The sequence below is a fragment of the Poecile atricapillus genome, chromosome 2 (assembly GCF_030490865.1).
Source record: "Poecile atricapillus isolate bPoeAtr1 chromosome 2, bPoeAtr1.hap1, whole genome shotgun sequence".
In the NCBI taxonomy this organism is placed as follows: domain Eukaryota; kingdom Metazoa; phylum Chordata; class Aves; order Passeriformes; family Paridae; genus Poecile; species Poecile atricapillus.
In genome coordinates, this window is record NC_081250.1 from 628,558 (window position 1) to 651,425 (window position 22,868).

Consider the following 22,868-nt stretch of genomic DNA (forward strand, 5'->3'; position numbering starts at 1 on the left):
GCGGCGCCGCTCCCTGCCCGGGGCGCTGCCCCCCCCCGCGGGGACCCCCCCGGGGACCCCCCCGCTCCAGAGACACTGCTCCGACCCCGGCAGCTAATGGGAGCGCCGGGGCGCGGCGGGACCCCCGGAGCCCCGGGACCCCCGACCCCGGAATGCGGGACCCCCGCAGCCCTCAGAGCCCAGGACGTGGGGTCCCCGAAACCCAGGACTTGGGACCCCTGAGCCCGGAGTGCGGGACCCCCGGACCCCTGGGCTCGGCAGCCCTGGACGCCACGAGCCGGGACCCCCGGAGTCACAGCACCCCTGGCTCTGGGCCGTGGGACCCCTGGAGCCCTGGAAGTCCTGGAGCCCTGGGACCCCCGGAGCCTGGCACGTGGGAGCCCTGGAGCCGCAGGACCCCTGTCCCCAGCATGTGGGACCCCCAAAGCCAGGCCATGGGACACCCGGAGCCCTGGGACCCCCGAGGCCGGAATGTGGGGACACAGCACTGCCAGCCCCGGGGACCCCCAGAGCCCTCCCCCGGCCCTGGCCCGCCCCCACGGACACTGCCCCCGGTGCCAGCGGGGGAACTTGGGGTCCTTGGGACCCCCCGGGATCCCCCCTCATCCTGGGGCACCCTGCCCTGGACTGACTGTGCTGCTCTTCCTCCTCCTCCTCCTCCTCCTCCTCCTCCTCCTCCTCCTCCTCCTCCTCCTCCTGCTGCTGCTGCTGCTGCTGCTCGCCGAGCCCCGGGGCGGCGGGGGGTGCACAGGTGTGTGTGTACAGGTGTGTGTGTGTGTGCACAGGTGTGTGTACAGGTGTGTGTGTGCACTGTGTGTGTGTGTACAGGTGTGCACAGGTGTGTGTGTACAGGTGTGTGTGTGTGTGCACTGTGTGTGTGTGCACTGTGTGTGTGTGTACAGGTGTGTGTGTGTGACAGGTGTGTGTACAGGTGTGTGTGTGTGTCTGTGTGTGCACAGGTGTGTGTGTGTACAGGTGTGTGTGTACAGGTGAGTGTGTGTGACAGGTGTGTGCGTACAGGTGTGTGTGTGTGACAGGTGTGTGCACAGGTGTGTGTGTGTACAGGTGTGTGTGTGTGACAGGTGTGTGTGTGTGTGCACTGTGTGTGTGTGCACAGGTGTGTGTGTACAGGTGTGTGTGCACAGGTGTGTGTGTACAGGTGTGTGTGTACAGGTGTGTGTGCACTGTGTGTGTACAGGTGTGTGTGCACAGATGTGTGTGCACTGTGTGTGTGCACGCGTGTGTGTGTGTGTATGCATGCACAGGTGTGTGTGTACAGGTGTGCACTGTGTGTGTTGTACAGGTATGTGTGTGTTCACAGGTGTGCACAGGTGTGTGTGTGTGCACAGGGGTGTGTGTGTGTTGTACAGGTGTGTGTGTGTGTACAGGTGTACACTCTGTGTGTACTGTTACAGGTGTGCACAGGTGTGTGTGTGCACTGTGTGTGTGTGTGTGTGTGTGTTACAGGTGTGCACAGGTGTGTCCCCGGCTCCTGTCCCCAGGATGTCACGTGTGTGTCGGGGGGTCCCGCTGTGCTGGGACACACGTGTTGCCCCCCCCCCCGTGTTTGTGTCCCCCCACTGTCCCTCCGTGTCCCTCCACTGTCCCCCTGTGTCCCCCCCGTGTCCCCCCGTGTCCCCCCCCGTGTCCTCCCCGTGTCCCCCCGCTGTCCCCCCGCTGTCCCTCCCGTGTCCCCCCGCTGTCCCTCCCGTGTCCCCACCATGTCCCCGCCGTGTCCTCCCGCTGTCCAGGCCAGCCCCGGTGTGAGCCCCGCTGGGGCCTGGTGGCTCCGTGTTGTCCCTCGGTGTCCCGGCCGAGGGAGGGGTCCCTCCGTGTGTCCCTTCCCGTGCGACCCCCGAGCCCCCGCGTCCCCCCGCACAGCCGGTGTCACACGGCAGTGTCACCCCTCGCACAGGGAGGGGACGCGGGGGTGGCGGGGCTGCCGCTGCCCCGTAGCGCGTGCTGTGTTTGTCCCATGTCACCCTGCATGTCCCCCCCGCGTAGGTGCCCCAATAAAGCCGACAGAGACCCCCGGCTCTGTGTCACCACCCGGGCGGTGTGCGCAGGGAAAGCCCCCTCGGGTGTCACCGTCATTAAATGTCGTGACAGCCGGGGACCGGCTGGGACATCCTGCTGGCCACGGATTGACCGACACGGGGACAGGGGAGGTGGCATCGCCTTTACTGAGCCCCGCAGGCGGCGCTGAGCCGTGCCACGGTGTCCCGGTGGCAGCGGTGTCCCCGCGGGGCCGGGGGAGGTGGCACCCCCGCAGCACGGGGCCCATCCCGGCTCGGTGTCCCCGTGTCCCCGTGTCCCGGGTCACACCGGGCGGGCGGTGCCGTTGTAGGTGAAGGGCTCGGGGTGGACGCAGGGCCCGGGGCTGGCGGGGGTCCAGCGCCGGATCTCCAGGCGGGTGCAGCTCGGGGGGTCCAGGGGCCGCACGATCACCGGGGCTCGGGACGCCACCGACGGGTCCTCGTTGAAGAAGTTGAAGGGGCGCAGGAAGAAGCCGACGGCGTTGCCGGGGGTGGCCGTGTTGGGGATGTCCTCGGCGTGGGGCACGTGCAGGAAGCCCACGGTCACCCAGGCCACCAGGTCCTGCGGGGGACACAGCACGGTGTCAGTGGCACTGACCCCGCGGGAGGTGGGGACCCCTCTGGGGATGGAAACTCCCCGGGCCCCCTCAGCAGCCACCGGCCCCGTGCGCCCGGTGTCCCCCCGGTGTCACCTGGTCCTCGATGGTCTCGTTGTCGTGGATGAAGCTCTCGAAGGTGACCGGGGGGTCCCAGGGGTCGTTCTGGGTGTACATGGTGCTGCTGCTCGGCTCGTTCTCGTGGCGCCGTGTCACGGCCAGGTGGTACCTGGGACACGTGAGGGGTGGGGTCAGCCTGGGGGTCCCTGTCCCACCCCTGCCCTGGTCCCCCGATTGTGCCAGCCACGGCCCGCTCCTGTCAGGGGGACACGGGGGTCCCCAGCTCTGTTCGCTCCTCAGCTCCTGAGGGAGATTCCCCAGGTCCCCTGAGGGACTCCCCGGCTCCCGAGGGGTTTCCCACATCTTGAGGGGGTCCCCATTTCCAGAGCTTCCTCATCTCCCAAGGTGTTTCACAGCTCCAAACCCTTCAGCTTCCGGGGCTTCCCCAGCTCCGGGAGCCCCGCGGTGTCCCCCCGCGGTGTCCCCCCGCTGTCCCCCCGCGGTGTCCTCCCGCTGTCCCCCCGCGGTGTCCCCCCGCTGTCCCCCCGCTGTCCCCCCGCGGTGTCCCCCCGCTGTCCCCCCGCTGTCCCCCCGCGGTGTCCCCCCGCGGTGTCCCCCCGCTGTCCCCCCGCGGGGTCCCACAGCCCCGTGGGCTGCTCCAGCTCCCAAAGGCTTTTCCCAGCTCCAGGGCACTTCCCTCTTCTGGAGGCTCCCAAGGACCTACTCCAGCTCCAGGGCAGGATGGGGAGGTGCCAGCGGGCAGAGGCGTCACCCCAGGGCCGGGGGAAGGAGCCCGTGTCCCCGCGGGTGACATCGGCTGCTGCCGGAGCCCCCGCCCGGTCCCGTCCCCCGCGGTCCCCGTGCCCCACCTGGCCCAGGTGACTCCGCGCTCCTCCCGCCACCCGCGGGGCAGCACGGGCCCGGCGTGCGAGCTGAGCTGCAGGCGGAAGGTGCGGCGGTGACCCCAGCGGTTCCGCCGGCGCGGGTTGGAGAAGAGCAGGTACCGGGGAGCGGGCCGGGCCAGCGGCAGCGCCGCCTCGCGCTCCCGGCGCCGCGGCTCCCGGTGCAGCCACGGCTGCACCACGCGCGCCCCCGCGCTCCAGGGGTTGGAGATGTTCTCGAAGCGAATGTCCATCGTCTCGAAGCTGTTCCCGGAGCCTGCGGGGACGGCGTGTGTCGGCGGAGGGGCCCCGGTGCGGGGCTGGCACACCGCGGAGGGGCGGGGATGCCACCGCGGATGTGGACCGGCACCTCATGGAGATGCCAACACGGAGGGCTGAGATGCCACCGCCGTGGAAGGCTGCGAGCCCACGGAGGGCTGGGATCCGGTTTGATACACCAGCATGGAGAGGAGGTGCCACCACGGAGGGCTGGGACACCTTGGAGATGCTACCGTGGATGTGGCCTGGGAAATATCACCCTGGGGGGCTGGGACTCCACCGTGAGGGGCTGGGACCCCCGGCAGATGCCACCCCCCACGGGGGGCTGGGGCCCTGCAGAGATGCCACCGAGGGCTGGAGCCCCAGATGTCGCCGGGGCCGGGCAATTCCACCCTCACGGAGGGATGTGACCCCACCGAGGAGGAGCATCCCCACCCGAGGGTGCGGGTGACGCCCGGCTGATCCCGCCCTTCCGGCACCCCCCGGAACCCCCCGCGGGCTCAGCCTCTCTCCCAGCACCCTCCCCACGGCCCGGGGGTGTCGGGAGCCGTCGGGGCCCTTCACCTGCGACATCCAGGTCCACCTTGTAGTGCACCAGGTGGGTGTGGATGTTGCCCAGGAGGTGGCTGTGCACGCGGCTGCCGTAGCGCCGGCCCTGCGGCGTGTAGAAGGTGGCGTGGATGTAGCCGGTGGCGTGGACCTTGGCTTCCAGGACGCCGTTGGGGTAGAGCAGGAAGTCCCAGATGTAATCGTAGTTGTAGACGGTGGAGGTGGTCCTGAGCACCAGCGCCCGGCCCTCCAGCCCCGCGTAGAAGTGGAAGCCGCCCTGGAAGTCGCTGTCGAAGTGGCGGCGCAGGGGAACGCCCGTGGGCAGCTCGAAGACGCACAGGGCGTTGGGGAAGCGCACGGGGCCGTCGGCGTCCAGGAGGTGATGGGCGTCCAGGAAAGCGGCGGTCTCGGGGCAGTCCACGCCGCGGGCCAGCTCATAGCTGGAGGCGCCCATGGCCCAGCCGGCGTCCATGTACTTGGTCTGCATGGCGGCCGGCGAGTGGCCGCCGTAGAAGGCGATGGCCTCCTGCACGCTCAGCTCGTAGGCCACCCGCTCGCCGTCGAAGCGCACGTCGAAGAGCTGCAGGCCGGCGGAGGAGCGCAGGCGGAACGCCAGGCTCCAGCCGCCGTACTGCAGCCGGTTCCCGAGCAGGCGGTAGCGCCGGCCCTGCGGCTCGCACACCTTGGCCCCGTGCACCTCGGTGGGGGTCCCGCTGGAGAAGCGGCCCCGCGGCTCGTAGCTGGAGAAGAGGTGGCGGGCGGGGGGCTCGGGCAGGCGGGCCAGGGGCAGCGTCCCCCGCGCGTGGCTCTCGGCCAGCTCCCGCACGCTGCCGAAGTAGCGCCCGTTGTACCAGAGGCGCCGCACGGCCCAGCGCCGCGGGTCGGGGTCCCGGTGGTCCAGCAGCACCTCCAGCCCCGCGGGGTGCAGGAAGAAACCCTCCACGAAGCGCTGGATCACCAGCCACGTGCGGCGCTCGCCGGGGGCCAGCCCGCGGGGCGCGATGTCGGAGTAGGTGAGGCAGCGCTCGGAGCAGTTCTGGAAGCCGAAGCCGGTGGCCTCGAGCAGCAGCGGCTCCAGCGGGGCCAGCGCGGCCACCAGAGCCTCGTGCAGCAGCGCGTACTCCAACCTGGTCATCGGCCGCGCCGAGAACGGCACGGCCCGGCCGCCCTTGAAGGGCAGCGGGCGGTAGGAGCTGGGCCGGGGCAGCGGCCCCACGGCCAGCTCGGTCACGTTGGGCTCCGCCTGAGCCCCGAAGAACACGACGGCCCGAGCCTCCCGCCGCGGCCGGGCCCCGCCGTGCTCCAGGAACCGCAGCGCCGAGCGCTTCTTGGGCGGCAGCAGCTCCACCAGGAACAGCGAGTTCTTGGCCAGGGGCCCCCCCCGGCTCGGGGACAGCCCCAGCTCCGGCCGCTCCATCAGGAAGGTCCGCACGGCCCGGAGCTCCTCCGGGCTCAGGTCGGCGAAGATGGACGCGGGGTCCGGGGGCTCGGCGGAGGGGCCGGAGGAGCCCGCGGTGGCCAGCAGGGCCAGCGCCCAGGGGAGCCCCAGCAGCCACATCCTGGGGGACGCGGGGACAGCGGGGTCAGCGCGGGGCAGGGAACGGGGCACGCGGAGCATCCCCGCTCCGGCAGCGCCGCCATCCCGGAGAAAGCGGGGAGACCGCGGGGTGACCCCCAGGAACAGCGGGGGGAGCGAGGGGGCACCCCCGGCAAGCCTGGAACCAGCACGGGCAGGAGCAAACAGGCGGAGCGGGGGGCGACCCCCAGGGATGACCCCGGGAAAATCGGGGACACCGCGGGGTGACCCCCAAAAACCTCCCCCCCCCGCCCGGAGCCCCACAGCACCCCCAAACCCCCTCTCAGGGCGGCTCTTGGACCCCAGCCCGCCGCTGAGCCCCCCGGGTGGGCCTGGGGAGACCCCCGGTGTGGGAGCCCCCGAGTCCCGCCCCCACACCCCCCCCCCCGCCGCAGGGACCCCCCCGAGCCCCCCACTCACCCGGCCCGGCTCTGCCGCCCCATCGAGCAGCGCTGCCGGTGTCTGGCCGGTCCCGGGGCACTGACCCCCCCTCCCCGCCCCCCCCGGGGCACTGACCCCCCCCATCCCCGCCCCCCCCGGGGCACTGACCCCCCCCATCCCCGCCCCCCCCCGGGGCACTGACCCCCCCCATCCCCGCCCCCCCGGGGCACTGACCCCCCCCATCCCCGCCCCCCCCCGGGGCACTGCCCCTCCCCGCCCCCTCCCGCCCCTCCCGAGCCGCTCCGGGGTCAAGGCCACCGGCAGGACCGGGCCCCCCCGGCCGCGCCCCCCAAATCCTCACCGTGTCTGTCTCGGCCGCATCGCGCCCAGGCGGGGCCGGGGGGAGGGGGGAGGGACCCCCGGGCGCGACCCCCGCCCCCCCGCGGGTTAAAAATCACCCGGGGGGGCTCCGAGACCCCGCTCGGTGTCCCCCCCCCTCCCCCCGGGCTGTGGGAGATCCGAGCGATGGAATTCCGGGGGGAGGAGACGGGAACCGGGAGAATCCCACGGGAGAGCGCGGCCGCCCCCGGGACCCCTCCCCCGGGACCCCCAAATCCCCTCCATCCCCAGGGCCGCATCCCGTTCCCATGGCAACGCGTCCCGGCCCTCCCGTCCCCATGGTAACCGGGAGGGGGCTCGGAGCCTCCATCCCGTTGCCATGGCAACGCAGCCCCCAGCCGGGCACGAAGGGGTTAAAAAAACCCCAAAACTCCGGGGAAGCGCTTCCAAAAAATCCGGGATGGGCGGCTTTAAAAACCGGGATGAAAGGGGATAATTGCGTTTAAAAAGCTGTGAAAAGCCCCAGAAATGGGTTTCAATCCCCCCGGGGGTTCCAACAGCCAAAAAAAAACCAGGAAAAATCATTTTTAGGGAAAAAAAGTGATTTTAAAATACCCTGGAAATGGAGAAGCGGTTGTTAAAAAACCCAAATTGGGATGAGTGGTTTTAAATCGCCAAAAAAAAAAGTCCTAAGGTAAGTTATTTTAAAGTGAAAGCAAAAAATAAAGAAGAGGAAAGTGATTTTAAACCCTAAAAAAGTGAATTTTTTAACCCTAAAACGCCCCCCCGGGAAAGGAATAAGGTTTCAAAATTGTGATGAGTGGTTTTAAAAGGAAAAAAAAATATATAAAAAGAAAGAAAAAAGATAAAAGTGGGGTAAGAGGTTTTGAAAGAGCACAAAAAATGGCACGAGTGGTTTTAAAAACCCCAAAGCTCAGGGAAAGTGGATTTTAAAATCTCAAAAAATAGGACAAGTGGTTGGAAAAAACATTAAAAATAAAAAAAAAACCAGCAGGAAATGTCATTTTTAATGCAAAAAATAGGGGGATAAAAGGTTTTAAAGCCTGAAATGAATGGGGTGAGTGGTTTTAAAAGCGTGGGGGGAAGAAAAGAAATAAAAGATAAATGTTTTTTAAATCCAAAAGGAAAAAGTGACAAGAGATTAAAAAATAACAGGAAAAGAAAAAGAGGAAAGTGGTTTAATAAACCCAAAAAATGGAGATAAACCCAAAAAACCCTGGGATGTTTTTGTTATAAAATAAAGAAAATGAGAATTGGCTTTGAAAATCCCCCAAATGGGAAAAGTTATTTTAAAAGTGAATAATAAAAAAGATAAATTATTTAAAAAGCAAAAGAAACCGAAGGGAAAAGTAATTTTAAAAGGCAAGAAATGTAAAAGGCTTCAAAAAGGGCCCAAAATTCAGGGGAGAAATGGGGAGGAAAAGAAAGATGAAATGAAATGAAATGAAATGAAATGAAATAAAATAAAATAAAATAAAATAAAATAAAATAAAATAAAATAAAAATAAAATAATAAAATAAAATAAAATAAAATAAAATAAAATAAAATAAAATAAAATAAAATAAAATAAAATAAAATAAAAAATAGAATAGAATAATAAAAATAAAATAAAATAAATAATAAAATAATAAAATAAAATAAAATAAAATATAAAATAAATAAAATAAAATAGAATAAAATAGAATAAAATAAATAAAATAAAATAAGATAAAATAAAATAAATAAATAACATAAAGTAAAAAATAGAAAATAAAAAAATAAATAATAAAAAATAAAATAAAATAAAATAAAATAAAATAAAATAAAATAAAATAAATAACTTAAATAAAAAATAAAATAATTAAATAAAATTAAATAAAATTAAATAAAAAATAAAATAGAATAGAATAATAAAAATAAAATAAAATAAAATGTAAAATAAATAAAAGAAAATAGAATAATATAAAATAAAATAAAATAATAAAATAAATTAAAAATAAAATAAAATAAAATAAAAAATAAAATAAAATAAAATAAAATAAAATAAAATAAAATAAAATAAAATAAAATAAAATAAAATAAAATAAAATAAAATAAAATAAAATAAAATAAAATAAAATAAAATAAAATAAATGAAGGCCCCACAAAGCAGGAAAAGTGCTTTAACACCCACCCAAAAAAAGAATAAATAATTTAAAATTCAAAAAGTAAAATGGGAAAAGCGAATTGAGAGGCACAAAAGGACGATGGGCGGATTTAAACCAACCCAAAATTGGGAGAGAGCCCCGAAAACTCAGGAGAAGTTTCTCAGAATTCCCCAAAAATGGAATCATTTCTTTAAAAAAACCAAATCAAAATAACAAAGGGCACGAGCAGATTGAAAAGGCTCCAAAAAGCCAGAAAAAAGCGGCTTGGAAAGGGAAAAACAGAAAAAAGCGGCTTGGAAAGGGGAAAAACCAGAAAAAAGCGGCTTGGAAAGGGAAAAACCAGAAAAAAGCGGCTTGGAAAGGGGAAAAAACAGAAAAAAGCGGCTTGGAAAGGGAAAAATGGGTGAAAAAGGCCGAGAGAATGGGAGGAGTCTCTGGAAATGTTAAATATTGTCAATGGGTTCAGTGATAAACCTTAAATGTTAAATAGTTTCAATATTTTAAATGGTAAACGTTAAATATTTTAAATATTTTAAATATTTTAAATGTTAAACGTTAAATATTTTAAATATTTTAAATATTTTAAATATTTTAAATATTTTAAATGTTAAACGTTAAATATTTTAAATATTTTAAATGTTTAAAATATTTTAAATATTTTAAATGTTTTAAATGTTTTAAATATTTTAAATGGTTTAAATATTTTAAATATTTTAAATGTTTTAAATGTTTTAAATATTTTAAATATTTTAAATATTTTAAATGTTTTAAATGTTTTAAATATTTTAAATATTTTAAATGTTAAACGTTAAATATTTTAAATATTTTAAATATTTTAAATATTTTAAATGTTAAACGTTAAATATTTTCAATGTTTTAAATGTTAAACGTTTGAAATGTTTGAAATGCTAAATATTTTAAATGTTATAAATGCTAAACGTTAAATGTTAAATATTTTAAATATTTTAAATGCTAAACGTTAAATGTTAAATATTTTAAATATTTTAAATGTTTTAAAAGTTTTAAATGTTAAACGTGAAATGTTAAATATTTAAAATGCTTTAAATGCTAAACATTTAATGTTAAACGTTTTAAATGTTTTAAATGTGAAACATTCAATGCTAAATATTTTAAATATTTTAAATGCTAAAGGTTAAATGTTAAATATTTCAAATATTTTAAATGTTAAAGGTTTTAAATGTTTTAAATGTAAAATATTTTCAATGTTTTAAATGCTAAACGTTAAATGTTAAATATTTTAAACGTTTTAAATGTTAAATATTGTCAATGTTTTAAGTGTTAAACGTTTGAAATGTTTTAAATGCTAAACGTTAAATGTTGACTATTTTAAGTATTTAAAATATTTTAAATATTTTAAATGTTAAACGTTGAATGTTAAACGTTTTAAATGTTTTAAATGTAACATATATTCAATGTTTTAAATGCTAAAGGTTAAATGTTAAATATTTTAAATATTTAAAATATATTCAAAATATTTTAAATGTTAAACGTTAAATATTTTCAATGTTTTAAATGTTGAACGTTTTCAATGTTTTAAACGTTAAATGTTAAATATTTTCAATGTTTTAAATGCTAAACGTTAAAGGTTAAATATTTTAAATATTTTAAATATTTTAATGTTTTAGATGTTAAATATTTTAAATGTTTTAAATTTTTTAAACGTTAAATATTTTCAGTGTTTTAAATGCTAAACGTTGAATGTTAAATATTTTATATATTTTAAATGTTTTAAATGTTAAACGTTTTAAATGTTTTAAATGCTAAATATTTTAAATGTTATAAATGCTAAAGGTTAAATGTTAAATATTTTAAATATTTTAAATGTTAAACGTTAAATGTTAAACGTTTTAAATGCTAAATATTTTAAATGTTTTAAATGTTAAATATTTTCAATGTTTGAAATGCTAAACATTAAATGTTAAATGTTTTGAATGTTTTAAATATTAAATGTTAAGCGTTTTCAATGTTTTAAATCTTAAATATTTTAAATGTTTTCAATGTTTTAAATGTTAAACATTAATGTGAAATATTTTTAATGTTTTAAACATTTTAAATATTAAATGTTAAATGTTAAAGGTTTTCAATGTTTTAAATGTTAAACTTTAAATGTGAAATGTTTTAAATGTTTTAAATGTGAAATATTTTCAATGTTTTCAATGTTTTAAATGTTTTAAATGTTAAATATTTTCAATGTTTTAAATGTTTTACATTAAACATTTTCAATCTTTTTAAAGCACAAATCCCCAAAATTGGGATGGAAATGAAAAGGAAATTAGGAAAAAATGAATTTAAAAGCAAAAAAAAAATTATTTTAAAAGAAAAAAAAATTAAAAGCAAAAAAATGAATTTAATGCCAAAAAAAAAAATTCTAAAAGCAAAAAAGTATTAATTTAAAAGCAAAAAAAGAAAATATTTCAAAAGCAAAAAAAAAAAGATTTTAAGAGCAAAAATATGATTTTAAAGCAAAAAAAAAAATATTTTGAAAGGAAAAAAATGATAAAAAAAAGATTTGAAAAGCAAAAAAAAATATTTTAAAAGCAAAAAAAGATTTTAAAAGCAAAAAGAAAAAGATTTTGAAAGCAAAAAAAAAAACCATTTAAAAGAAAAAAAATGGATTTAAAAGCAAAAAAAAAAATTTTAAAAGCAAAAAAAAAATTTTTTAAAGAAAAAAAAATATTTAAAAGCAAAAAAAAGATTTTAAAAGCAAAAAAAAAATGAATTTAAAAGCAAAAAAAAAGAACCAACCCCATCAAAAAAATCCAAAAGTGCTCAGGATGAGTCGTTCTTAAAGCAAAATCAAGAGGAAAAATGAGTTTAAAAGGGTTAAAATAAAGGGGGAGTTATAAAAACCAACAGCAGAAATAAACAGGAAAATAAACAGGAAAATAAACAGGAAAATATTCCTGAGGAAAATGGGAAAAGAGGAAAAAAACCAACAAAAAATTGAGAGAAGAAGATTTGGAGGAAAAAAGCCAAAGTGGGATGAATCATTTATTAAAAAAAACAAAAGTTGATTTTTAAAGGTGAAAAATGGGATTTGGGGGTTGAGAAACGCAGAAAAATTCAGATTTAAACTCAGCAAAGAGAGATGAGCGGGGTTAAAGAGCAAATGAAATCAAATATTAGAGATTATTCTATTTATTTATTATAGAAATAATTCATTAAATAATAATAATATAAATAATAATAATATAAATATAAATAGAAATATAAATAATATATAATATGATATATTTACAAAATATTCTATGTTATTATATTATTTATAATATATCGAATTTATTTTATAATTATAATACAAATATATGTAATAATATATATTTTATTTCGATATTTATAAAATATTCTATATTATTGTATTTCTTTATAATATATAATTCTTTTTATAATTATAATATAAATATATATAATAATAATGTATAATATATTATTATATTTATAAAATATTCTATATTATTATATTTCTTTATAATATAAATAATTTATTATATAATTATAATATAAATATATATTATATATAATTTTTATTATTATATTTATAGAGTATTATATATTATTATATTTATTTATAATATATATAATTTATTATATAATTGTAATATAAATATATATAATAATTTATAATATATTGAGATATTTACAAAATATTATAAATTATTATATTTATTTATAATATATGGAATTTATTATTTAATTAAAATATAAATATATATAACAATATATAATTTCTTATGATATTTATAAAATATATATTATTATATTTCTTTATAATATATATAATTTATTTTATAATTATGATATAAAAATATAATAATATATAATTTTTATGCTAATTATAAAATATTATATATTATTATATTTATTTATAATATATAAAATTTATTATATAATTATAATATAAATATATATAATAATATATAATTTATTAAAATATTTATAAAATATTATATTTTATATATATATATATATTTAATATCTACAAAATGAAAGGGGGTTGGGAAATGATTTCATTTAAAGGGAAAAGCCGAGGGGAAATGGCAAAAGGGAGAAAATTAAAAGTTAAAAAAAAAAGGGGATAAAGGGTCAAAAATGGAAAGATAAAAAATAAAATAAAATAAAATAAAATAAAATAAAATAAAATAAAATAAAATAAAATAAAATAAAATAAAATAAAATAAAAAAAAATAAAATAAAAAAAAATGTGAAAAGGGAAATGAGGATTTCAAGCCACAAAAATGGGAAAATTGATTAAAAATAAATAAATAAAAATTAAACGGACAAGTGGAATTAACAGCCCCAAACCCAGGAGCAATAATAATTAATTATTTATAATTAATATCATTATAATAATAAATAATTTATAGTAATACATTTATATAATTTATGTGGAATAAAAGTTATAATATTTAGTATAATTAATAAAATATACAATTAATTAATAAAAATAAAATAAATTCAAATACTAAAAATATTTTAATTACATTTTAATTATTATTAAATTAAATAATAATTAACAGATATCGATCACACACTGATCAATAGATATCCAATCACAGATATCGATCACACACTGATCAATAGATATCCAATAACGGATATCGATCACACACTGATCAATAGATATCCAATAACGGATATCGATCACACACTGATCAATAGATATCCAATCACAGATATCGATCACACACTGATCAATAGATATCCAATAACGGATATCGATCACACACTGATCAATAGATATCCAATAACGGATATCGATCACACACTGATCAATAGATATCCAATAACGGATATCGATCACACACTGATCAATAGATATCCAATCACGGATATCGATCACACACTGATCAATAGATATCCAATAACGGATATCGATCACACACTGATCAATAACTGCTCCAATCACAGATATCGATCACACACTGATCAATAGATATCCAATAACGGATATCGATCACACACTGATCAATAGATATCCAATAACGGATATCGATCACACACTGATCAATAGATATCCAATAACGGATATCGATCACACACTGATCAATAGATATCCAATAACGGATATCGATCACACACTGATCAATAGATATCCAATAACGGATATCGATCACACACTGATCAATAGATATCCAATAACGGATATCGATCACACACTGATCAATAACTGCTCCAATCACAGATATCGATCACACACTGATCAATAGATATCCAATAACGGATATCGATCACACACTGATCAATAGATATCCAATAACGGATATCGATCACACACTGATCAATAACTGCTCCAATCACAGATATCGATCACACACTGATCAATAGATATCCAATAACGGATATCGATCACACACTGATCAATAGATATCCAATAACGGATATCGATCACACACTGATCAATAGATATCCAATCACAGATATCGATCACACACTGATCAATAGATATCCAATAACGGATATCGATCACACACTGATCAATAGATATCCAATCACAGATATCGATCACACACTGATCAATAGATATCCAATAACGGATATCGATCACACACTGATCAATAGATATCCAATCACAGATATCGATCACACACTGATCAATAACTGCTCCAATCACAGATATCGATCACACACTGATCAATAGATATCCAATCACAGATATCGATCACACACTGATCAATAGATATCCAATAACGGATATCGATCACACACTGATCAATAGATATCCAATAACGGATATCGATCACACACTGATCAATAACTGCTCCAATCACAGATATCGATCACACACTGATCAATAGATATCCAATAACGGATATCGATCACACACTGATCAATAGATATCCAATAACGGATATCGATCACACACTGATCAATAACTGCTCCAATCACAGATATCGATCACACACTGATCAATAGATATCCAATAACGGATATCGATCACACACTGATCAATAGATATCCAATAACGGATATCGATCACACACTGATCAATAGATATCCAATCACAGATATCGATCACACACTGATCAATAGATATCCAATAACGGATATCGATCACACACTGATCAATAGATATCCAATCACAGATATCGATCACACACTGATCAATAGATATCCAATAACGGATATCGATCACACACTGATCAATAGATATCCAATCACAGATATCGATCACACACTGATCAATAACTGCTCCAATCACAGATATCGATCACACACTGATCAATAGATATCCAATCACAGATATCGATCACACACTGATCAATAGATATCCAATAACGGATATCGATCACACACTGATCAATAGATATCCAATAACGGATATCGATCACACACTGATCAATAGATATCCAATAACGGATATCGATCACACACTGATCAATAGATATCCAATAACGGATATCGATCACACACTGATCAATAGATATCCAATCACAGATATCGATCACACACTGATCAATAGATATCCAATCACAGATATCGATCACACACTGATCAATAGATATCCAATAACGGATATCGATCACACACTGATCAATAGATATCCAATAACGGATATCGATCACACACTGATCAATAGATATCCAATAACGGATATTGATCCTCTCTGCAGCTTGGAGTGATTGGGAAGTTTGGATGTGTAATCATCAGTTTCCTTCATTAATGAGTTCATTAACCATTTATTTCATTAATGAATTCATTAACCATTTATTTCATTAATGATTTCATTAACCGTTTATTTCATTAATGAGTTCATTAACCATTTATTTCATTAATGATTTCATTAACCGTTTATTTCATTAATGAGTTCATTAACCGTTTATTTCATTAATGACTTCATTAACCGTTCATTTCATTAATGATTTCATTAACAATTCCATTCATTAATAAATTCATTAACCATTTCCTGCCCGGCCCCTCTCTGCTGTTTGTGTTCCCCCGGTTCCGGTCCCGGGGACAGAGCCCGAGCCGGCGGTTCCGGTGTCCCGGTAGTTCCGGTGTCCCGGTAATTCCGGCAGTTCCGGTAGTTCCGGCATTCACGGCAGTTCCGGCAGTTCCGGTAGTTCCGGTGTCCCGGTAGTTCCGGCAGTTCCGGTGTCCCGGTGTCCCGGCAGTCCCGGTAGTCCCGGTAGTTCCGGTGTCCCGGTAGTTCCGGTAGTTCCGGTAGTTCCGGTGTCCCGGTAGTTCCGGCAGTCCCGGTAGTTCCGGTGTCCCGGTAGTTCCGGCAGTTCCGGTAGTTCCGGTGTCCCGGTAGTTCCGGCAGTCCCGGTAGTTCCGGTGTCCCGGTGTCCCGGTGTCCCGTCAGTTCCGGTGTCCGGGCGGTCCCGGTCCCGCAGCCCCCCCCGGTTCCCGGTTCCCCGTTCCCCGTTCCCGGTTCCCGATTCCCGGTTCCCGGTTCCCGCAGCGGGAGCTGTCGCTGTTCCCGTACCGGGAGTGTCCCAGGGCCGAGCGCGGCACCGGAGCCCCTGACAGACACCGATAAATAAATAAATAAATGTCAAATAGAATCTATCGATATAGAAATATCAATTATAGAAATATCATTTATAGAAATATCACTTATAGAAATATCAATTACAGAAATATCATTTATAGAAATATCACTTATAGAAATATCATTTATAGAAATATCATTTACAGAAATATCATTTATAGAAATATCATTTATAGAAATATCACTTATAGAAATATCATTTATAGAAATATCATTTATAGAAATATCACTTATAGAAATATCAATTATAGAAATATCATTTATAGAAATATCACTTATAGAAATATCATTTATAGAAATATCATTTACAGAAATATCATTTATAGAAATATCATTTATAGAAATATCACTTATAGAAATATCATTTATAGAAATATCATTTACAGAAATATCATTTATAGAAATATCATTTATAGATCGGCACTGAGAGCTCAGACACAGCACGGGAATAACAACAGGAGAGTATCAGCAATTATCATTATCTGCATTGCAAATATTTCTAAATAGAAATATACATTTATAACTGGAAATATAGAATAGATATATTAATAACATGATATAACGCAATACATTATGATGTAATGTAATGTGATATAATATCATATCATATCATGTAATATAATGTAATACAATGGAATGTAATATAATGAAATATAATGTAATGTAATGTAATATTATATAATATAATACAATACAATATATAATATAACATAATGTAATATAACGTAATGTAATATAATGTAATGTAATGTAATATAATGTAATGTAATATAATGTAATATAATATAATAGAATAGAATAGAATAGAATAGAATAGAATAGAATAGAATAGAATAGAATAGAATACAATATAATATAATACAATATAATATAATATAATACAATACAATACAATATAATACAATGTAATGTAATATAATGTAATGTAATATAATACAATATAATGTAATGTAATGTGATATGATATTTGATATATGATATGATATAATATAATATGATATAATATAATTTAATGTAATATAATGTAATACAATACAATACAATATAATACAATATAATAATAAATATAAAATGTCTATATTTATTAGATTATATATAATATAAATTACATATATAGATATCTATTTATATCAACATATCAGCATATCACTATATCAATATGTCAATATACAAATATCCAGTCTCTAAATAAACACATCGCTGATTGTCTGTGTGTCTGTCTGTCCGTCTGTCTCCCGAGCAATGCTGATTCTCTTGGCAGCTTTGGCACAGGTGCCTGGACATCTGCTGGGGGTTCCTGAGTGGTTTTATATTTATTTTATTCAATATTTATATAGATTTGATTTAATATTGTGGATTGATTGTGCTCCAGAGCTCCCATCTGCTCTGTCCTGGCTGATTCCTGATCCAATTCCATCCCAGCCCTGCTGCACCCGCACTGGGCAGGGATTGATCCTGGGACTGATCCTGGGATTAATCCTGGGATTGATCCTGGGACTGATCCTGGGACTGATCCTGGGATTAATCCTGGGATTGATCCTGGGACTGATCCTGGGACTGATCCTGGGATTGATCCTGGGACTGATCCTGGGATTAATCCTGGGATTGATCCTGGGATTGATCCTGGGATTAATCCTGGGATTGATCCCTGGGACTGATCCCTGGGACTGATCCTGGGACTGATCCTGGGACTGATCCTGGGACTGATCCTGGGATTGATCCTGGGACTGATCCTGGGACTGATCCTGGGATTGATCCTGGGACTGATCCTGGGACTGATCCTGGGACTGATCCTGGGATTGATCCTGGGACTGATCCTGGGATTAATCCTGGGCCTGATCCTGGGATTGATCCTGGGCCTGATCCTGGGATTGATCCTGGGACTGATCCTGGGATTGATCCTGGGACTGATCCTGGGACTGATCCTGGGACTGATCCTGGGATTGATCCTGGGACTGATCCTGGGATTGATCCTGGGATTGATCCTGGGACTGATCCTGGGATTGATCCTGGGATTGATCCTGGGATTGATCCTGGGACTGATCCTGGGATTGATCCCTGGGATTGATCCTGGGACTGATCCTGGGACTGATCCTGGGATTGATCCTGGGACTGATCCTGGGATTGATCCTGGGATTGATCCTGGGATTGATCCTGGGACTGATCCTGGGATTGATCCTGGGATGGATCCTGGGACTGATCCTGGGATTGATCCTGGGACTGATCCTGGGATTGAACCCTGGGACTGATCCTGGGATTGATCCTGGGATTGATCCTGGGACTGATCCCCGGGACTGATCCTGGGACTGATCCTGGGATTGATCCTGGGACTGATCCTGGGATTGATCCTGGGATTGATCCTGGGACTGATCCTGGGATTGATCCTGGGATTGATCCTGGGACTGATCCTGGGATTGATCCCGGGACTGATCCTGGGATTGATCCTGGGACTGATCCTGGGATTGATCCCTGGGATTGATCCTGGGACTGATCCTGGGATGGATCCTGGGACTGATCCTGGGATTGATCCTGGGATTGATCCTGGGATTGATCCTGGGATTGATCCTGGGATGGATCCTGGGACTGATCCCTGGGATTGATCCTGGGACTGATCCTGGGATTGATCCCTGGGATTGATCCTGGGACTGATCCTGGGATTGATCCCTGGGATTGATCCTGGGATTGATCCTGGGACTCATCCCCGGTTCTGATCCCCGGTTCTGATCCCCGGTTCTGATCCCCGGTTCTGATCCCCGGTTCTGATCCCCGGGATTAATCCCCGGTTCTGATCCCCGGGTCTGATCCCCGGTTCTGATCCCCGGTTCTGATCCCCGGTTCTGATCCCCCCGGTTCTGATCCCCGGTTCTGATCCCCCCGGTTCTGATCCCCGGTTCTGATCCCCCCGGGACTGATCCCCGGTTCTGATCCCCGGTTCTGATCCCCCCGGTTCTGATCCCCCCGTGCTGTGACCTTTGCCAGTGCCCAGGTTTGCTCCAGGGATTTTTAACTCTTTGCTGCCCGCCCAGCTCCGCCCTGCACAAAATCCCGCTGGGTTTCGGTTCTCCCCATTCTCTGGCAGATTTTATCGCCCCCGTGGCATCACCTCGTTATTAAAATAAAATAAAATAAAATAAAATAAAATAAAATAAAATTAAATTAAATTAAATTAAATTAAATTAAATTAAATTTAAAAAATAAATAGAATACAATACAATTAAAATAAAATAAAATAAAATAAAATAAAATAAAATAAAATAAAATAAAATAAAATAAAATAAAATAAAATAAAATAAAATAAAATAAAATAAAATAAAATAAAATAAAATAAAACAAAACAAAACAAAATAAAATAAAATATAAAATAAAAAATAAAATAAAATAAAATAAAATAAAATAAAATAAAATAAAATAAAATAAAATAAAATAAAATAAAATAAAATAAAATAAAATAAAATAAAATAAAATAAAATAAACTCCTTCCCAGCAGTGCAACTTGAACCATCAGGAACTCTTCATCCAGAAGCTTATTTTAACAAACAAGTTTTCTATATCTACTTACGTAACTGAAACTGTGACTGACTCTAACCCAATCCGTCTTTGTGACCCAAAAACTGCAGATTCAGGGAGGAGAAGGAAGAGCTAAAAACCACCCCTGTTCTCCTCCATCTATTAAACCCCTCTAAAATCTCGATTTTTCACCTCAGTGGCAAACTAAACATTCTACTACCTTCTACTTTTTTTATAAATTTATCCTTTTTTATATTTAAAATTATATTAATTTTTTATAAATTTTATAACTTTTTTATAAATTTTATAAATAAAAAATAGAAACTTCTATAACTTTTTATAAATCCTGCATTACCCAGGGATATTTGGAAGCTTTTCTGTCAGTGACAAACAGGATTGATCCTATTTTGGAGAAGAGAGAAAGGTGTCTCCGTTTCTGGATGCCACAGCCGGGGGATTTCTCCTCCCGGATTCTGCCGAGCGCAGCAGCTCCGGTTTGGATCCCGAGTTTCCCACACACGTTCACGGCTGTTCCCAGAATAAACCGTGCCAGGAGCAGAGCGAGGAGCTGCTGGTGCCCGGGGATGGTGGAAGGGTCGGTGCCATTAAATATTCCCAGCAGAGCTCCCGAGCCTTTCCTTGCCCTGCCAGCGACATTTCCCAGCCCCCGAAGGTTCCGCTCCCCTCCTGCCGGGGCTCTCGTGTTCCTGGAACCCCCTGACCCCGTTCCACCGGCCCTCCTGGGGATTATTTTACAAACAAATCCCAGATTCCAGGGCTGACCTATTGATTTCTGCGGTGTTTGGGCTCTCTCTATCCCCCTGCAAAGGGGATTCTCTATTTCCCAACGCGTTTCCTGCTGTTTTCCCTCTGTTATCCATTAACTCCGCGCTCTCCTGCCCACACGAGCTCTCCAGGCACCTGCTGGGCTCTTCTGGGCTGTGGATCTGTCTGTGCTGTCACCGATTTTTGGGCTGTCCCAGGACGTCCCCAGGGACACCGAGGGGACACTGCCGCCCTCCTCAGCAGCTGCTGTGGGCTCAGGGCTTCCCTGGGGTGAGCGGGGACCCCCAAACCCGCTGGGATTCCCAGGGGTGACCCCAAACCCAGCTCAGCCTCCTCCTTTAACCCAGCTCAGCCTCCTCCTTTAACCCAGCTCAGCCTCCTCCTTTAACCCAGCTCAGCCTTTTCCTTTAACCCAGCTCATCCTCCTCCTTTAACCCAGCTCAGCCTCCTCCTTTAACCCAGCTCAGCCTCCTCCTCCAACCCAGCTCAGCCTCCTCCTCCAACCCAGCTCAGCCTCCTCCTTTAACCCAGCTCAGCCTCCTCCTCCAACCCAGCTCAGCCTCCTCCTCCAACCCAGCTCAGCCTCTTCCTTTAACCCAGCTCAGCCTCCTCCTCCAACCCAGCTCAGCCTCTTCCTTTAACCCAGCTCAGCCTCTTCCTTCAACCCAGCTCAGCCTCCTCCTTTAACCCAGCTCAGCCTCTTCCTTTAACCCAGCTCAGCCTCCTCCTTTAACCCAGCTCAGCCTCCTCCTCCTTTAACCCAGCTCAGCCTCCTCCTTTAACCCAGCTCAGCCTCCTCCTCCTTTAACCCAGCTCAGCCTCCTCCTTTAACCCAGCTCAGCCTCCTCCTCCTTTAACCCAGCTCAGCCTCCTCCTTTAACCCAGCTCAGCCTCCTCCTTTGCCCCGTGGGGAATCTCGGCTCCAGCTCCCGGGGCTCTGCAGGGTCCGGCCCCCCCTGCCCCGGCCTCAGCCCAGCCCTCGGCATCCTCTGGGTTCTCCAGAGCAAATCCCAGCTCCAGAACCAATCCCAGCTCCAGAGCAAACCAATCCCAGCTCCAGAACCAATCCCAGCTCCAGAGCAAACCAATCCCAGCTCCAGAACCAATCCCAGCTCCAGAACCAATCCCAGCTCCAGAGCAAACCAATCCCAGCTCCAGAGCAAACCAGTCCCAGCTCCAGAGCAAACCAATCCCAGCTCCAGAACAAACCAATCCCAGCTCCAGAACAAACCAATCCCAGCTCCAGAGCAAACCAGTCCCAGCTCCAGAACAAGCCAGTCCCAGCTCCAGAGCAAACCAATCCCAGCTCCAGAGTAAATCCCAGCTCCAGAACCAATCCCAGCTCCAGAGTAAATCCCAGCTCCAGAACCAATCCCAGCTCCAGAGTAAATCCCAGCTGCAGAACAAACCAGTCCCAGCTCCAGAACAAACCAATCCCAGCTGCAGAACCAATCCCAGCTCCAGAACCAATCCCAGCTCCAGAGCAAATCCCAGCTGCAGAACAAACCAGTCCCAGCTCCAGAACAAACCAGTCCCAGCTCCAGAACAAACCAAGCCCAGCTCCAGAACAAACCAGTCCCAGCTCCAGAACAAACCAGTCCCAGCTCCAGAACAAACCAGTCCCAGCTCCAGAACAAACCAGTCCCAGCTCCAGAGGTGTCTGAGGTTCCCAAGGCAGCCTCAGGAGCGTCTCTGTCCCCTCAGCACCTCCAGGGTTCTGGGCTGGATCAGTGCCTGGGACTGTTCTGTAAATCACCCCAAAATGCTGCTGGGAGCTGCTGCTCTGTCTCCTGTCCCACCCTGTGGCTGTCGGACACAAAACAAATCTCACGGCTCGAGGTGTGCTGAAAGGAAGAGAGAGTTTATTTTTCCTGCAGGATTTATCGGTTTCTGCCCACGGCCAGGGATTGGATGGTCAGGATAACACTTCCCACTGCACTGGCCATGAGAGATGCCCATCACAAGACGTGGAACAGAAGGAATGTCCACATATCTCTGTTTACAGTTCCTGTCCTGGGAAAGGCTGAGCAAACCATGGCAGGCAGCTCAGAAGCTGAGTGTTCAGGGTGACACCACCCCCCTTCCAAAAGCCTCCTTCCCAAGGAGATTTCAGCTTTCCCAAAGCTTCCCTCGCCTCCCCCTCGGCCGGAGATTGTGTTTGCCTTCCCTGGCTGGATTGGGGTCTGGGAGGAATCCTCGCCAGTTTGGGCTCCTTTG

At 45.4% G+C, this 22,868-nt stretch overlaps 2 protein-coding genes across 2 annotated transcripts; one reads left to right on the plus strand and one right to left on the minus strand.

The window, feature by feature from the left end:
• The first annotated feature begins 105 nt into the window (after nucleotides 1-105).
• On the plus strand, nucleotides 106-2,206 carry LOC131576740 (uncharacterized). The gene is made up of 3 exons (XM_058833723.1): nucleotides 106-767; nucleotides 1,266-1,582; nucleotides 2,005-2,206. Exons 1-3 carry the CDS (start codon nucleotides 153-155, stop codon nucleotides 2,204-2,206), a joined length of 1,134 nt encoding a protein of 377 aa, XP_058689706.1. The 5' UTR covers nucleotides 106-152.
• Nucleotides 2,166-6,475, minus strand: AOC1 (amine oxidase copper containing 1). Its single transcript, XM_058830591.1, has 5 exons — nucleotides 6,398-6,475; nucleotides 4,417-5,960; nucleotides 3,562-3,850; nucleotides 2,729-2,861; nucleotides 2,166-2,598 (listed from the first exon to the last, which is right to left on the minus strand). The coding sequence occupies exons 1-5, from the start codon at nucleotides 6,418-6,420 to the stop codon at nucleotides 2,320-2,322; spliced, it is 2,268 nt and encodes a 755-aa protein (XP_058686574.1). The 5' UTR covers nucleotides 6,421-6,475; the 3' UTR covers nucleotides 2,166-2,319.
• Between the last annotated feature and the right edge of the window lie 16,393 nt (nucleotides 6,476-22,868).

Excerpts from the sequence above, each read along its gene's own strand:
- AOC1 (XM_058830591.1), bottom strand. The coding sequence starts at position 6,420 with ATGGGGCGGCAGAGCCGGGCCGG. Across the intron at positions 5,961-6,397 it reads GGGCGGCAGAGCCGGGCCGG|GATGTGGCTGCTGGGGCTCC; the intron begins GTGAGTGGGGGG and ends CGCGTCCCCCAG. Across the intron at positions 2,599-2,728 it reads ACGAGACCATCGAGGACCAG|GACCTGGTGGCCTGGGTGAC; the intron begins GTGACACCGGGG and ends TGTCCCCCGCAG.
- LOC131576740 (XM_058833723.1), top strand. The coding sequence starts at position 153 with ATGCGGGACCCCCGCAGCCCTCAGAGCCCAGGACGTGGGGTCCCCGAA. Across the intron at positions 768-1,265 it reads ACAGGTGTGTGTGTACAGGT|GTGTGTGTGTACAGGTGTGC; the intron begins GTGTGTGTGTGT and ends ATGCATGCACAG. Across the intron at positions 1,583-2,004 it reads CGTGTTTGTGTCCCCCCACT|GTGCCCCAATAAAGCCGACA; the intron begins GTCCCTCCGTGT and ends CCCCCCGCGTAG.